Below are 18,521 nucleotides of genomic sequence, written 5' to 3'. Positions count from 1 at the left end.
CGGTAAGAAGATCCGGACGTGTGTGCGATTGTGTAATTGGGAGCGTGTGATACAGTGATACCTAGCTCCCCTATTGTAAACGTGTAGACTGCTGAAGACAGAGTGAGCTGATTTGCGCGTAGGGTTATAAGTCGTGAAACCCCGCAACAGTGTTAACAGATTAATGCGCTTAGGGTTATAAAGTGTGAAACCCCGCAACTGTGAGATAATTAATTGTAGCCGTTATTTGTAGATCGTTAAATAAACCAGTTAACCATCTCTACGGCGTCTTCGGTAACGAAACACGTTACAATATATTTATAGTTTTTAGGTCATAAAAACCTGGGCCCTAATGATATCGAATGTCAGACAAAAATACGTTTCTTATTCAGTGTCAATCTGACCTATAGCTTTTTACATATTTTTTTGCTCCAAATTACCTGCAGGACAGGGTTCTGAAGCCTCATCAACATGTAGTAGAACACCCTGCATACATAACCACTGGCATGTATACATATGTCTTGCAAGCCTTCACAAACCTAAGCCTTTTAATATGTGTACAAATATGTTACACACTGAATATGAATACATTACATGCTCGGGGAGTGGATTAAGAATGTTTTAGAGGGATGTACATGGTGAACCATAATGGCTATTTTTTGTTTTATAGCATAATTTTGAATGGAGTGTCTAGTTTTTTCCTTCTTGCATGCTGTAAACTCTGTATCATTGATGAGATAACAATTACCAACAAAGTACGATGTTAACTATACATATCACAACCTGTGGTTTTAGAGTTTTGTTCCATATTGTACATTAGAAAGAACATACAACTGAGATCAAAAGATTGTAAGGAATATTGCCCATGCTTAACAAAGTATTTCAATTTTTATCTTAAAATAGTACTGGCATGCCCCCACAGGTTGTTTGGTACCAGTGATATATGGTACAGAAAAGTAATTTAATAGATTTTACTAGGCTACACATTTTATACGTAGGTAAATCAATAAGTAAGTTACAAATGAATATAGAACTTAAACAAATAAGAATACTGATTTGAAAAATGCTTTTATTTCTCAACATAATCTCCCTGTACACTGAGGCACTTGTCCCATTATTTCACATGCCCCTGAAAACCAGCAGCATAAAATTCTTTGGGCTGCTGTCGGAACCAGGCATGTTCACACGGCGCGGACTACCTCATAATGCATGACAGGTTGCATGCTTCCGTTGAATGGCCTTACAAAGTTTCCTGAGGATGTTACAGTAGGAGTCAGCATTTACGGTTTGTCCTTGAGGCTGGAATGCGGTGAGCGGTATGCCTTCGTGATCCCAGAAGACTGTGAGCATCACTTTCCTGGAGGATGGTGTCACATTAAACTTTTTTTTGGCAGGCGACGCAGGATGCTTCCACTGCACTGATGCACACTTTGTCTCAGGCTGGTAATGGTGAACCCAAGACTCATCACCTGTGACAATTCGGGCTAGCATACTGTGTCCTTCATTGTGGTAGTGATTGAGATGCTGTAATGCCAGACCCATTCTTTGCATTTTATGTTGTGGGGTCAGCATGCGTGGCACCCATAGTGCACAGGCTTTGTGAAAACCTAACCTGTCATGCATTAAGAGGTAGGCCATGCCATGTGAACATGCCTGATTCCGACAGCAGCCCAAAGAATTTTATGCTGCTGGTTTTCAGGGGCTTGTGAAAAAATGGGACAAATGCCTCAGTGTACAGGGAAATTATATTGAGAAATAAAAGCATTTTATCAAATCAGTACTCTTATTTGTTTAAGTTCTATTTCCATTTGTAATTTACTTACTTACTGACTTACCTCATAGACTACATATACAGTAAAACTTGGTTATAGCAACATCGCTTTCTGCGACACCTTGTCTATTGCGTCAAATATTCAATGGTACGAACTAACTCCTCATAAAGCAACTGGTTTTATACCTTGCTTAGTACGACATGCACAAATGCATCAACCTCGTATGTAACGTCATTTTCATTCCTGAATTTCTCTGATATCGTGGGAAAGTTCGATGTGTCTGCCCACCCTCACGTTCTCTACTTGCTGACGTGACTGTCCTGGAAGAATACGACCGCGGGCTGCAAGAGGAGCGTGGGTTTTATGCGAAAACAAGGGTGTGGGGTGGGACTGCGTGAATAGTGCAAGAGGACGCGGCAGGTTGTTAACTGCATTCCTTTCCTAGAATCTCGTCTAACAGGACCTCACATTGTCTACTTACCCTATTGTGTTCCTGCCCAAACCCAGAGAAGTGCAGTAGCGAAAACATGGCAATGAAAAGGAAAGTTTTAAGCATTGAAGAGAAAGTTAAAGTGATTCATGAAATATTGTGTGTATTGTCAGTGAAAAGCGCTGTAATATGTCTTTGATATTACACATTTGGGCAATTTCACGTTAATGTTACGTTAGTCTGTACTTAACTATGTATTTCACTAAAAATGCAACATTTTAACTCGGTTTTTGGTAGATTTTTACGTGACTAACATAAGGCTACTGTTGAAGTGCCCATTTCAGTTACGACATTCGTTTATAACGACACTATTTCTAGGTCCCTTTAATGACGTTATAACCAAGTTCTACTGTACATTCTTTCTGCTCAGCAGAAAACTGGAGCCTGGATTCTGTCTCCATCTTCATGTAAAACCTACTCAGTTGGGGCCAATCAATAGAGCTAGTTCCTAACTCCAGACACCTGTACCAACACCATGATAGGGTATACAAGCCAAGCACAGCACAAAACCATCTGCGAGAGCTAAGACAAAACACCAAAAACTCTAGACGCGTGAGGCCTTGCACCATTAAGCTATCATGATAGTTGATTTCTGCTGTGCTTGGCTTGTATACCCCATCTTGGTGCTGGTATAGGTGTCCAGGGATAAGGACTCTTGTCAATTGGGCCCAAACTGAGTAGGTTTTACCTGAAGACAGAGACAGAATCCAGTCTCCAAAACATTCTGAAGTATATACAAGATGGTGTTTTAGATACAAACATGATGCTGGAGAATATCTGGAAACATATGATTTGTACCAATGTACCATCACCACAAACTATTAGAAAATGTTCAGCACATACAAGTCAAAGTTTATTCAGGCAAGTAATTTAACTTGTTAATCCTTTAGTAAAGAAAACTACACCAGTCAGCAATTAGCTGTGTAGGAGCAAATATTAACCAAATTATCAGAATTCTGATAATGCAATAAATCATCCTAATGTATATGAGAATGTATGTTGGGGTTCTTCATCTTTTTCATATTTATATCCTATAATGTTGGAAATAAAACATTTTAAACCAATTCTAATTTTGAGTGCCACTGAACTGACTATCAGACTTACTTGAGATTTCAGATACTTTTCGTTGCTCAAATCTGTACAGGTTTTTATCATTTATAGTTACGCAGCATTTGAGATTCTCACAGCAGCAAGAGTTATGAAGATTTTCATCTTCTGGGATATAATGCCATGTGCAGGAACATGCTACCTCCAACTTCAGGGTTTGCTTGCTGTGTGTTTCATGCTGGTTTCTTGCTTGGCTTACTCTTCAATCCTGAAGATGGAGGTCCAATGTTCCTCTGTAACATCAGTTGGCTTTCAATGGACTACATGGCATTATAACCCAGAAGAAAGAACTCTTTTAAAATAATATTTTTTTTCTGAAAAATTATGTAATTAAAAATACAGACTTGTGCAATACCAAATATATATTGTAAATAACTTACCCTGGCTTGATCTATCTCTTCTACTGTAGGCTTACGAGGGGCTTTCTTCCCAGTGTGTCCTATCCTCTCCAGCCTTTTACAGCTTACTGTTGCATAATGGCTAATCTGTACATGGATTGGCCATTTACCAACCTCAGGGAAGTCAAATCCTGGATCCCTATGTCTGTTCATATAGCCATCCAAGTAAGACTGAAATTTGGGGGAAGGAGGAAAGAAGGCCAGGCAAATTGCCAGCAATTCCCAGCCTCGACGAAGACTTTCCCTATAGAAAGCAGAAAGATTTGAAAATTGTTGTCATATAATGCTTATGAAACTCCAATGTTGAAAATATGCCATACATAATTCATAACTTCAGTAAGCATACTATCTGACTTTCAGAAGTTAAATTAAATTAATTCATAGTACCCTCTACATATATGGGGTGACAAATTAGAGAAATGATTAAATATATAAGCGAAGTCATTGAAGAAGAGCAGTATTATTGCAAAGCACTCCCCAAAGAAACAATCAAAATCAACACTAACACTGCAGACACCTACAGGAAACTAATTAGGAAAATCCAGGAAGACAAGATCATGCATCACACCTATCAAATCAGAGACGAAAGGGCTTATCGTATTGTCCTGCGAAACCTGCCCCATACAATACCCACAGAACAAATAAAAGAAGAACTATAAAACCATGGCCACNCAAAGGATGTAACATGTACAAAAACCTACAAAACGCAAGAAGGCGGAGCACATTAATCGAAACTCACCGCTACACACAAACCAAACCCAATCATCAACACGACCGAACTGAACTAATTCCCCTCTTAACCTGCCACCCAACAACAAGTGTTAAACAACAACAACAACAACGGCGATAACATAAATGTTGTCCCAATACAATTGCACCAACCCACTACCCTCAGGTAGTCACACAAAATCAACAACCACCCAACGTAACCGAACAACTTTCCGCATTCCTAAACGAATTCAAAGCCATGTTTAACCAATTAATCAGTCAAAACAGCATGATAATTAACATGCTCAGCACAGTCATCAATAAAATTGCTAACTAATTCAGAACCCACTACGATTGGCAGTCTGGGCTATCCAATCATAAAATGGAACTACAAACATTCCTTAGCATGCACAAAATAGACATTGCCCTTATATCAGAAACGCACTTCACCAGCAAAACTGTACTCAAGATCCCTACCTACAAGATATATCACATTCATCACCCAGACGACACAGCTCACGGGGGCGCAGCCGTGATCGTCAGAAACGCGATACCTCACCACGAACTTGTGCACTATCAAACCAACAAAATACAAGCCGCTAACATACGAGTCACTGCAAAGCCATGGCCATTTACTGTAACCGTGATTTACTGCCCGCCGAGACATCCAATCTCTACCAGTAATACACCACTTTCCTCCAATCGCAAGGAACTCGATTCCTCATAGGTGGTGACTGGAACTCAAAACACATAGACTGGGGAGCGAGGCTAACAACGCCAAAAGGTAGAAACCTACTTCAGGCCATACACGCTAACAACTGCAAACATATCAGTACCAGAGAACCGACGTACTGGCCATCCGACCCTAACAAAATACCCGACCTACTAGACTTCTTTGTCCTCCATGGCACAACAGCCAGCTACATCCAAGTCGAATCAAATTTCTAACTATCGTCTGACCACACCCCAGTGATAGCAACACTAAGCAGATACCAAATAAACAACCCCAGCATGCCAATACTCAGTACAAAACAAACCAACTGGGATAACTTTTGCACGTACATCGATGAACACATCAACCTAAATCTAAGAATCAAAGAACCTCAAAAACTAGACGAATCCACACAACATTTCACTACCACAATACAAGTGGCAGGATGGTACTCAACCCCAACCATAGCCAATAAACGAAACAACGAATCAAACAACATCCCAGTCTCCATCAGAGAGCTGGTTTTTATAAAATGACAAGCGCGGGGCAGATGGCAGAGATCGAGAAATACTGAAGACTGGCTTACCTACAACTGATTGAGGTGAAAACTACACAGAGCGCTAACCAAAATGAGGAACAACACCTTCGAACGTTACATCACATCCCTCAACAAAGAAGATCATACCATCTGGAAAGCCACAAAAAAGTTCAAGAGACCACAAACTGCAATACCACCAGTAAGAAAAGCCAATGGCACATGGGTGAAAAGTGACCCCGAAAAGGCGACAACATTTGCTGACCACCTCAAACAAGTGTTCTCACCCCTCCCAAGTATCAGTGGCAATGAAGATGAAATAATAAACTTCCTAGACGTGCCTTGCCAAATGGCACCACCAATCAAACTGTTCACTCCAGGAGAGACACAACGGGAAATCGAAAACCTAAATGAGCACAAAGCACCCGGTTATGAGCTCATCACAGCAACCATACTTAAACAGCTCCCACGAAAAGCGATAGTGCTCCTAACAATCATCTTCAACGGTATGATTAGACTGTCGCACTTTCAGCCCACATGGAAAATTGTGCAGATCATAATGATCCACAAACACGGCAAACCACCTAATGAAACAAGCTCATACCGCCCAATCAGCCTCTTATCAATCTCATCAAAAATATTTGAATGACTGCTACTAACCAAACTCCAAGTGGCCTCCGTAGTCTAGAGGTAACGTTCCCACCTCATGACTCGTGGTACGCGGGTTCAAATACCCGGCGGAGGTCGTCGAATTTTTAAGGGCAGAAAAATTCAGGGAACAAGTCCTCCAGGAGGGACTTTAAGCTGTGTGTGCCGTGTCGTAACTTTGCGGCACGTAAAAGAACCTCATATCCCCAAAGGGGATCACTGAGCCAAATTCCAGGACATTTCCCGCCCAACAATAGCCTCTAAGGCCTCTGATAGATGGGGGGAGCATTATAGCCACCGCTAAGCAAGTGGCCGAACTCGCTTGCTCGGCGGGACTGATGGTATGCACCATTTATCGGTAGGGTAAAGAGACTGATAGAATATCATAGAGGGAAGCACAATAGATCAAACTGGTCGCGGTGCATGGGGAAACCCAAACTCTCTAAATAACTAACTAACTAACCAAACTCCAAAAAGATGTAGACTTATCCACTATCATTCCTGATTACCAATTTGGCTTCAGGAAGAAGCACTCAACAATACAGCAGTCCCACAGAATCGTAAACACAATAGCAGCCAGCCTTGAGGAAAAAAAGCTATGCACAGCCATGTTTCTGGATGTTGCCCAGGCCTTCAATAAGGTCTGGCATGCTGGTCTGCTATACAAGATCAAGAAGGCTCTTCCTGGCCCGTACTATCTCATACTAAAGTCCTATCTAACGGAAAGTCATTTCCAAGTCAAATACAACCGTGACTATTCACAATACCACCGGATACAATCAGGAGTACCACAGGGCAGTGTTCTGGGCCCCTTACTATACCTAATATATACTGCAGATCTCCCGACAACAACCAAAACAACAGCGGCTACATTTGCGGACGACACCGCAATCCTAGCAACAAGTAACAATCCAATAATAGCCTCGGAAAATCTCCAACAACACCTAAATCTTCTACAGCACTGGTTTTACAACTGGCAGATCAACATAAACCAGAACAAATCGGTCCACATTACTTTCACAACAAGATGAATAGTATGCCCACAGGTCTCGATAAACAACATTCCCATACCAGTTAAAAACGAAGAGAAATATCTAGGTCTACACCTAGACTAGAAATTGACATGGCATAAGCATATTAAAACCAAACGACAGCAGATAAACCTAAAACTAAAGGAAATGTCTTGGCTCCTGGGACAAAAATCTAAACTATCCATGAACAATAAACTACTCCTATACAAATGCATTATTAAACCAATAAGGACCTACGGGATCCAGCTGTGGGGTTGTGCTAAACCGTCACATACAAAAATCATACAGAGAATACAGTAAAAAATCCTACGAGTAATCGCAGATGCACCCTGGTATGTGTCCAACTTATCTCTTCACAACGACCTCCAAACTCCTTTCGTCAATGACAAGATTCGCAGACTTTCGAGACTATACAGCGCACGACTAGATGGACATAGCAACAAACTCATAGTGGCCCTGAATACTCCGCCAAAGGTGCCAAGGAGACTAAAATGACAATGGACTACTGACCTCCCCGAACCCGCTGAAGACACGGAAACCAATATTATCCATCTACAAGACCGATAGGGGATTCATCGGAGGATGAATGCTACACTCATGTAGCAGATTGTAAATATGCAGTCAATTAAAAAAAAATAGTACCCTTCTACAGCTCTTCTGTATCTCAAATTTGTACACAACATCAGCAAAATGACTCCTCTGATTACGTATGATTGCAACAATGTGCTGCAGAAACCATGAACTGCGGCAACTGAGATTATATTTTAGTTCTTTCTGCAAAATAATCTTTCATCTGTTGATACAATCGATGCAAATATATGACACATTATACAAAATACAGTGAAATATAATCATGACTGAGATATTTTTCACCATAACTACAGTTTTTGATATTCATCACAGTTTAACGACATGAGACTGAAATATGCTCTGGTTGGTCAGTACTGATGTGACTGCATTCCAAAGCACTCTGGTAAGCAAGCTGAGAACTGTGATAACTGTGGGGACATATTTTTTTAATTCAAATCTGCATGTTTTCTTATGTTCACTTGTTTTGTCATCATACATAAAATTCAGTATTTAATTCAACATATTTCAGAATGTACATTGCTATACTTCATAAGGGTAAAAANGTTTAACGACATGAGACTGAAATATGCTCTGGTTGGTCAGTACTGACGTGACTGCATTACAAAGCACTCTGGTAAGCAAGCTGAGAACTGTGCTAACTGTGGGGAAATATTTTTTTAATTCAAATCTGCATGTTTTCTTATTTTCACTTGTTTTGTCATCATACATAAAATTCAGTATTTAATTCAAAATATTTCAGAATGTACACTGCTATACTTCATAAGGGTAAATAATAAATAAATAAAAATGTAAAACCCATGGAAGTCGGCTGGGCTGTGAGGCACCAAGGCTCCACATTATTTCTTTAAAAAAAAACCACCCTCTGTGGCTTTAGTCCCCAAGCGAATTATACTGACCGAGCGACCTCAGCTTGTCGGCAAAGTTAGTGCCAATTTTAGCAGATAGAGGGTGTTGTGTGGTCAGCGCAATGAATCCCCACAGTCACTACTTTTCCATTCAAGTAGTTCCTCAATTATCTTTTCTAAACAAATACACGTAAATATGGACATCTGATATGACTCTTGTCTCTTGTGAATGCAGTAAATGAGCTTTCAGGTTCCATAAAAGGCAAGGAATTTCTTGATCAGCTTATCAAGGACTCTTCTTACATGAAGTGAGTTTATTTTAAAACATATACCATGAAACTGTTCCTCACTGCAGTACCATTTCTAGGATCATAAATTTCACCTATGGCCGACACACCTTGATATGCGATATAATGGCTTTGCAGCAACAAGCAGCATCATCTACCCATCAAAACTGTTTTACATTCTGTCAGTTATCCTATTTTCACTAGATACTGTCACATTACTATAGACATTAAAATATACTGTCTACAGTCTTGATGTGATGTGCACAATGCAGGATGCCTACATATATATATATTGAACCTTACATTAAAAAAAAACAGACCAGAATTATTTTGGGTCATAATCTTGGTTGTGACACCACACAGTCTTACAAGTGGTTGCTGAAGCAACCTGCTACCTCCATTGTCAGGGTACCTACAAGTCAGTGTCATACCCAAGAAGACGACAATCTAAACTCTCAGTGTCATGAGAACTGTGAATCTCACATGAAATTATCTTAATAAACCTAATAAATCATGATACCTACTTTCACATAAATTCTTCCATCTATAAAGAGATGCTAGCATAAAGAATAAATGACGGACCATACAATTCATTAATATCACCTTCATATATTTTAACCATTACTATAAGTAAAGAACAGCATTGGTAAACCACTGGCATTAATGCCTGAAGTAGCAACCTGTCATTCAACTTCATTCACTGGCTTAAGAAAATGCATTTTTTTTTGCACTTTTACCTTAAAATTGCATTATTTCAGCAGAACATACTGAGAAAATAATATGTAGCAAAAGAGTTAACAAGGATGCCTCTCCTGACATAAAACCTACCTCCTAGGATTTTCTGTGGTCTGTCTGCAAATCTGGATATAAAGCTCGTCCCGAAGTCCAGGTTTGGAATAGCCATAATTACAGATTTCAAGTGCTACACTATTCAGAGTCATCCCAAGTTTGGCCTTACGATCACTCATGTATATTTGCACAAGCTTGAATAGTTCACAGGCATCCTTTTTTAGGGCCTTATCTGATACGACCAACATTGGTTTCCGTATGGGATCCTGTGAAAATATTGAACATGTTATAAAGCAAATAAAATAACACAAGTGAAGTCAGCGTTGAAATTCTTTATATTATAAATTACAAGATGGATGGATGGATTGCAGTTTACTATGAACTGCAACATGTTATTTCATATCAAATTACGTGATATGACAATCATACCTGGAGAAACTGGAAACATTGGGGGGAAAATGTTTCTGGCTCATTTTGAAGGACAATCCTGGCACTCATTCTGACAGAATAATGAAAACCATTAAAAACTGAGGACAACCTATTTCCTAGTCAAGATATGAACCAGACACCTTCAAAAAACATAGAAGTGTTACCTTGAACTAGCTTACTTGGTTTCAAATTACAAACTGCTATTCTTAAGATAAGCATACATTGGTAACATACCATCACATGTATGAGTGACTACAGACAGGGTTTGGATTGGTAATTGGATTTACCAAACTCTCACAGATCTGTAACTACATGTACCATAACTGTTTCGCCGCTTCATGCACTTGTGTCTACACCAGTCCTTGCCTGGTAAGAGCTTCCAATGGCAGAGGTTCCCAAACCATCCCTGTGCCTCAGCTACCGGCTTCTAACAGAAACAGCTCACTAAGACTGAACTGCCAACTCATCCACTCCACTAACTGAACTGAAATCAAGTCATATAGCCAAGGGGCAAACCCAGAGAGAATGCCACTTGCAACACCTCTTCTACTGTTGTGAGGCATCACCATGTATGTGATACATTCCTCTGATGAGTGTGTATGGGCCATTACCTAGCAACAGGTCTACAGTCTACAATATACTTTAAAGTCTTCTTTTTAAAGAAACTATAATTCCCTCCCCTTTCTTCCACAATTTCACAAAGTCGCACTTTATATAAACATTATGGAAAGAAGTCTTAAGTATTACACCAGCATATGATAAATCAAGACTTTAAAACAAGTCTACACTGATCACCCTTACCTTTGACCATGACAGCATATCACGCACAGAAAACTTTTTGCGGAATATCCCCTTCTTATGGATGTTGAGATTATCTTGGGCATATTTCTCTATGTCACTTTCTGAAGGCAGCTTTTTCTCACGGCTCAGAACTAGCCGTGGTGACTGAAATTCACAATAAAATCACAATTCTCCATGATGCCTATACAGATAATATAAGCTAAAACAATCCTGAAAGTCTGTCTCTGACAACACTATTTACAGCATACAGTGCTCTGTGCGGGTTTAAATATGCATCAGCTTCAAAGACTAACTTGTATCTGCACATGCAATGTTGATTATCAATAAAGGTATCAGACAATGCAAATTACAACATTACAGAAATTAAAAGTTACAACAGATTAAAAAAAAAAGTGCGCCTGTAACAGCATACATAAACTAATTTATCAACATGCTCAAAATAACGGTAACTACACCTAATTCTGAATCAAAATCTGATCTCGTATGAAAGGGTTTTCAAGAATCAGTAAAAAACATTTAAGTTACATGATGTCAAAGTGAACAGTTCTCAAATGATGACATCAGGGACACTTTAGTATGCTACAAAATAAAAAAACGTGGGCCTTTTAGTTTTACATATTTCCTAAAAAGAAACTTATGCAATATTGTGAACAGTAGAAAGTAAATTTTATCATGCAATTGTGGCCTCCTCAGTCATGAAGTGACCTTCTCCACTTGAAACCTTACAAAGAAATGTTAGTGAAGATGCAGCAAGAAAACACTAACACAGTTCAACCTCACTGGTGCATTCTTCATTTATTGTGACATATTTCTGCCCTACACCCACCTACAGAAAATATACGTACATCCTCTGTACAGACATTTTGCATTTAATTTGTTTTTTTTAATTCAATTTCATGAAAATAACACCAATGAAGTATCACTGTTATGCTTGAACCCATAATACTGACAGGAAATGAAAATTACAAGGACGGCAAAACTGGATGCAATGAAGAGACATCTATAAACTTTATGCATGGAACTTTCACATACATGGATAGTATACAGTCAAAAAGATAGAAAAGGATCATGCAAACTTGTCCATCATAATGGCAGTTGATATTCCAGCAATATTTCTAACAAACTGATGACATACAGTTTACATTCAGAAGCACATACAATGGATTCCCAACTTAATATTCATCAATATACAGTTCCTCTTATTCAGCATTGTGTCAAGTATTATCAAGTTGTCTGCCTGAAATTTTGTGCATACTGAATGGCAGAACACCAGGATATAAGGAAGGGTCTCTTTCTTTACAAAACCTGTATCATTCTCTTATCAGTAAAATAATGAGTCAGTCTTTTATGTGTGTTTCCATGATCCCTTATTTACAGTGAGCTTGTTATGCAAGAGACAATCAAATTTACTTTTAACCAGCATTTTCATGAAAAAGAATTCTTCTATAAAACACATGGTTACAAAAACCCTACATTTTCTGGGAAGTATTTGGGAAAAAAATCTGCCCTTATACTGACTTCCAGTATTCATCATCATAACACCAATTACTAACCTGTAGTGACCCAGCAATAATTTCCGTGTCGACAGTAGGGTCAGCCTCAGTGTGGGAGGGTGCAGGAAGTGACAAGGGGCGGAAACAGTTATTAGCATGGCCACTGTCATTACCTGAACCATGGTAATAAGAAGGAATAGGCACTGGTAAAGTCTGGGGCACTGGACTAAGCTGCAACTGAAAATATAAAATAAAAATGGAGAACAGGAAAACAAAAGTTGGACAATACAGCAAGAAAAGTTCACTTACAAATTATATAGTTTGATAATGGACTGGATTATATTTATGCGTGGGTAAAATCTTCTTCTTCCTTTGACACTTCCACATTTTTACAGGCTGAATGAACAAGACATTCTGCAGGAGGAGACCTGGTACCAGATTCTCTCGTGATTTTTATCATGGTGTAATAGCTTTTAGTTAACAATTTCTTAAATTAGTGGCATGATACCATTCTTCTCATTGAGGACTGACTTGTACAGTAAAATAAATGCCAATGCTCTGTAAATTAACGTGAACTGCCTACTGCATGACATTCTATAAACAGACTCTGTCTTTTTTATGTACTAGTGAATTCAAGGTATAACACCTCCTAACTTTTAATGCATAAATTTGTAAAATGATATGGATAGTGTCACTCTTTAATATTTATTGTTGGTTCAACATGCCTTCCATAAGATATGAACACTACACACACACAAGAATGTTACTGGCAGTGTTCAAAGTTGGAAATGCCTGACATAATGTGGTGTGTTTCTCACTGCAAGAACAGAGCATTATCAGCAAATTTTTGCAACTGACCAGTAACAGTCTCACCAATGTTCACCAGAAAATGCATGAGTTATGGCCTAAAGGCTTTTTGTGTAAATAAATGCTTAACTTCAGGGAAGGATCAGAATCATGCGAGAATGATATACAGTGGAACCCTCATTTAATGTTCTTGATTTATGGTTTTCCTACATTTAACATTCTACTTCAATATCTCAAGTGATTAACCTCACTGTTAAATTACCTCAATTTCAGATCTTCCCCACTTTGGTGTTCAAATCCACTGGTCACCCCCCCCCCCACAAAAAACTTTAAATGAAATTTTTGCTGTATTAATCAAGACAGGCTATGTGTTGACTGCAATTTTCTTAAATTCTGACACTATCATCCTTAAAAGTGACATTTCTTAGGGTTCTCCTGTTACAAAAGATAATGGTCATAGCGGGTAGGATTACTTCTTAACATCACGTTCTAGTGAACAAGCCTTTTAAAGATCATTTGAAACAATTGTATTCTGAATGGTTCTTGGCAGAGGACCGGGTTCCGACACCACTGGGACAATAAAAATGTCCAGTGTATAAATGCTGTGCCGGTGAGTCAAGAGCATGGCAATGATCTGTCCAGAAGTGACAGCCATAGGATTTAAAATGTGCTCTACATCTTATGAAATGGATGGGAGGGCAGAGGGGTGAAAGGTTGCTGGCAGTGAACATGTCAGCATGACCCACGAGAGTGTGAGCCAGTTAATGTGTGACAGAAGATGGGAACTGTGAAGACATTGAAGCTGAGAAAGGTGATGGGAGTAGTGAACACAGCAAGACTGCTGAAGGTGAAAAAAGGCTTATTAAGACAGAAACTAACTAAAATAAAGTTAATCATAACATGTTTTCTAACATTTATTTGTTCACATATTTGTAGGAAAATCATGAAATTAATTCATAAAATTACTCTTTCTGGCTGATGTTTCCTAATGCAGGGGCATATCAGATTCAGAATTATATTCCATTCTGATAAATATGGTAATACACTTTACAGCACTGCAAAGTGGTTGGAGTTATAAAATTTTTAGAGTAGAAAAGTTGGTCTACTAGAAAGAATTTTCATTGTATTCTCTATTCTTGAAAATTTTCCAGATTCTCTTCTCAATTTTGTCTTGAACTGGAAGTCATCCTTGCACATACCTAACACACACCCACAGACAATGCTTTACAGCCACCTTTAAGGCTGCAATAAATGCACAGAACTTCTCAGAGGCTGTGCTGAATAACAATGCAAATTTAATTCTTGTACCAAGTGTCACCTCTCTTCAATAAATTAGGAGGTCTTATAATCTGAATGCACCTCATATGATAGCAAACAAATATTCACACAATTGTGTATGCCATATTATAAATAATGTCATTACTGTATATGTATCATGTTAACACCGTATGAAATGGTAGGTACATGAGGATAAGAAGTTCTTATAAAGGTAAAGATGGAATTATGTACATGAGATGTAATATTAGTTGTAGACACTACAAAGACACCAATAAGAAAGTAGTGTGTCTATGGCATGCTTGAAATTTCAAGATTACTGTATGTTCAGTTTCCTACAGAATGCTTCTTTTTTGGGGGGGACAACTGAATAAAACAAAGTACTCCTGTCTTGATATAAACATGATATTTAGATGAGGCAAACCATTTTGAAGATATGATATACAGTTTCACCAATTATCACTTCAGTGATCTGCCAAAGTTTCTAATTTTACATTGCAGTATGTTGCAATAATTGGTACTTCATGAATACACTTGTGTTGTTCTCAAATAACAATTGTAACACTACTACAAAAAATATATATGGTCACTTCAGATGAATTTGCTAATTTTTCAAAAGCATGATACTTGTTTTAGAATACTATTGCTAAATTGTGTTCTGTAACACAGTAGAATAGCACATTCATTAAGTACAGATGAAGTTTGTCATTACATTACACCATGACACTCCATCCAGCCCTCTGTTTGTTACCCAAGGAACTTCAAGCTGGGAACTGCTGATTATTTTTAGTTTATTTTATCTTTTACCAGACCATTCATTTATTGACAAATTGAAGCACAAAACTGTTTTCTTAGCAGTCTATATGGATGAGTACACATTCACAAACAGAAGAAAATATTTAGTACATATTTTTATAATACAGCTACAGAAACCCAATTCCTGTGTAAATATCTTTGACAAGGTAACAGAAGTAGACAAAGTCATTCAAGATCGTCCCTACAAATGATTAATTTAATAATACAGAAAACAACTATTAAGACAGATATTTACATGCAAGAAGAGTTACAATAATATCAACATGCAAATGAGGTAACTTTCAAGAAATCTCATGCCTATCAACTTATGAAACATTCCCATAACCCAAAAACAGTCTGATGGTACAGGATCTGCATCTGAGTAACTGACAGTCATTCAACTGGCAAGGAGATGCTTTGCTTTTACTTAATTCAAAGCTTCAATTAACAAAGGACCCCTACAGGACCCTATACTGAGCCAGTTAAATCCCATCCACACAACAACATCCTACGGTACATTTAATATTAATCCTCTGATATTGTGGCAGTAATCACCATTTACGTATGGATAAGTCTATGGTGCTTCTGGTATAGTCTTGAAGTAACCGTGTGGCTAGTGCAGTGACAAGACAAGTGACATAGTTGGAAGGAAAACATTATAATGCAATGTACAGAAAAGGATCATAAGATTTAATCTGAATGGACTCAGGCTTTTATAATGAAGATGACAGACCTTCTGGTTCCATTACAACAAAGAACCTCCTACATGATTAAATGAATAACTGTCTACTACAGATGATCCTGTATCATGAGATCTCCATTATATTTATAACACCAAGAGAGACTGAAAAAAAAAAGTAAGATTTAGCATTATTATAGTTAATAAATGTGAGAAGAATGGTTATAAAATCCAGTGCCAACATTATATGCATTCCAAATAAACATTTCATACATAAAATAGAATACAGCATCTGACAAGCCAAAGAGAGAAAAAAAAATGTTACTATTAAACTGTATTTCTTTTAAATAAAACTTGAATACTAAAAAGCAACACAGATGTATATAATTTCAAGTATTGATTTTTTAAGGATATGCAGCTTTCTTATTTGTTTCCACAGTAACTCTTTAACTACTGTGGCATACATTTTATGAACTAAAATTTTAACATGGCTTTTTAAAAATGAAGTCTTATAAAACAGGAAATATTAACAATAATATTTCAATAAAGGAAATTTATGCACTGAATTAATTAACTAATCTCATGCAGCACAGTGCTTCTTGAAAAGCTAACAGTCATTTAACTAGTTAAGAAATTATCCACTTTTTATATAACCAGACTGTTTATTTATAATCCTGCAACCGGACCCTATACCATGCCTGATGAGTATAGTTCACACCCTATTTCTTTAACTTCCAGTTTAATATTTTCTTCTTATCTATGCCCAAATTTCTCAAGTGCCCTCTTCCTTTCAGGTTTTCTAACTAAACTTTGCATGCATGGGAATAAACTTCTTTCTAATTTTTCCTTAAGTAAAGCTGATTACTGGTAATCCTAAACTAGCAACAAATCAAAAGTAACCCTTTAGTTAACAAGTACATGAACAGGTGTGCTAAGGACTTATTACACAAAACCATCTGCATGGTGACAAGATTAACTAGAATGAATTACTTCAGGACACACTCTGCATATGAGAACGCAGAAAAATACTAGACTTATACTGCTCTTGAAATACGTAACCTGTAAACATCTAAAATAAACAATTTCAGATTACAGTCTGAATGTGTGTATGCAGAACAATGACTAGACTATACTGTATACTAAATTTAGGAAACTGAGTGAAAACTTTTCCGTAACTAGAATACAATTTACATGCTAAATAAATAGTGTTTAATTAATTCTAAAGCAAAAATAAAACATTTTCCTCAGTTTCCATGCTGAGAAGTCAGCTTTCCACAAAACAATTCAACTACATCGTATCAGCGCAGTACATTTATAAGAATTTCCTTCTATTCAGACCCTTTTACCTCAGATTTTTCGAGTATGGGTGAGTACAGTGTTGGGGGGGGTGGTGCTTCCTTCTTCCTCTTGAGTGATGCATGCTGTGTTTCCAGTGGAAGGGTAACATTGTTAGGCAAAGGTACGGAAGCATGCTGTATGGTACTGCCCATAGATCCTGAAAAGATGAGAACAATTTGGATTATAGCCAAGAGAAAAGAAACTAATATTTTAAAGCAGCTCATAATGCTCATTTTAAGGATGCATATTTTCCTTCCCTATGGCCAGGGTTCAAATTCCAGGCAAGGGCAAGATTTTTCTCTTCTCCAAAGTGTCCATACTGGCTCTGGGGCTCACACATCAATGGGTAATGGGGGCTCTTTCCCTTGGGGGTAAATTGGCCAGGGTGTGAAACTGACCACTCATCTTCATCTAGTGCCAAGATCAAGAATGATGGAGCTATACCGACACTCTCCCACATCTTCATGGCATAGTGCTTAATTAGTTAAGCAAAGGGGCAATTTTCCTTTTTTTAAATACGTCCCTTCTCTAAATCTGACACAACATAAAATATTCATATTCACTTTAAATGTTTCTCCATATAGTGCAATTTCCAATTTACTAGGTGGTTCAAATATGACTGGGACTGATTTTTTTGTAAACAAGCCACATTGTGCAGCAGCTGTGCGACCTTGAGAGATTGTAGCCACAATCTCCACTCTCCTTCCTGTTAGGGTTAGAACCTGTTCAGTGCTGTCTGGGAGTTGCTAGAGGGATGAGTGTACAGAAGGTACCGCGGAGCGTGGAACAACACATTGTGATCAAATTCCTTGTTGGAGAAAACGTCCTGTCCGCTGAAATTCACCACAGACTCCAACAACTGTATAGGGAAGAGTGTCTCTCATGGACCCGTGTGTTTGAGTGGTGTAAGTACTACAGAGAGGGCAGAGAGCGCATGGAGAATGAACCGCATGATCGTTGGCCGCGAACATCCATCACCGAGCCGAACATTGATCGTGCAGATGTGCTTATT

The 18,521-nt window shown here is 38.2% G+C and overlaps 1 protein-coding gene across 4 annotated transcripts in view; it reads right to left on the bottom strand.

Moving 5' to 3' along the window:
• LOC111868414 (filaggrin) overlaps nt 1–18,521 on the bottom strand; it is a 113,173-nt gene that overhangs the window by 19,325 nt on the left and 75,327 nt on the right. For 3 of the 4 annotated variants that reach the window (XM_023859023.2, XM_023859021.2, XM_023859022.2), the window contains exons 14-18: nt 17,518–17,666; nt 12,676–12,852; nt 11,123–11,266; nt 9,932–10,158; nt 3,729–3,990 (exon numbers count right to left, since the gene is read on the bottom strand). In XM_023859023.2, coding sequence (XP_023714791.1) covers nt 3,729–3,990; nt 9,932–10,158; nt 11,123–11,266; nt 12,676–12,852; nt 17,518–17,666 — 959 coding nt within the window. The remainder of the gene's footprint in view (nt 1–3,728; nt 3,991–9,931; nt 10,159–11,122; nt 11,267–12,675; nt 12,853–17,517; nt 17,667–18,521) is intronic. The other variant, XM_023859024.2, reaches the window with a different exon arrangement.

This window comes from Cryptotermes secundus, unplaced genomic scaffold (genome assembly GCF_002891405.2).
Source record: "Cryptotermes secundus unplaced genomic scaffold, Csec_1.0 scaffold106, whole genome shotgun sequence".
Taxonomy (NCBI): domain Eukaryota; kingdom Metazoa; phylum Arthropoda; class Insecta; order Blattodea; family Kalotermitidae; genus Cryptotermes; species Cryptotermes secundus.
The sequence above is the reverse complement of the archived record's forward strand: the minus strand, read 5'-3'. Positions and strand labels throughout refer to the sequence as shown.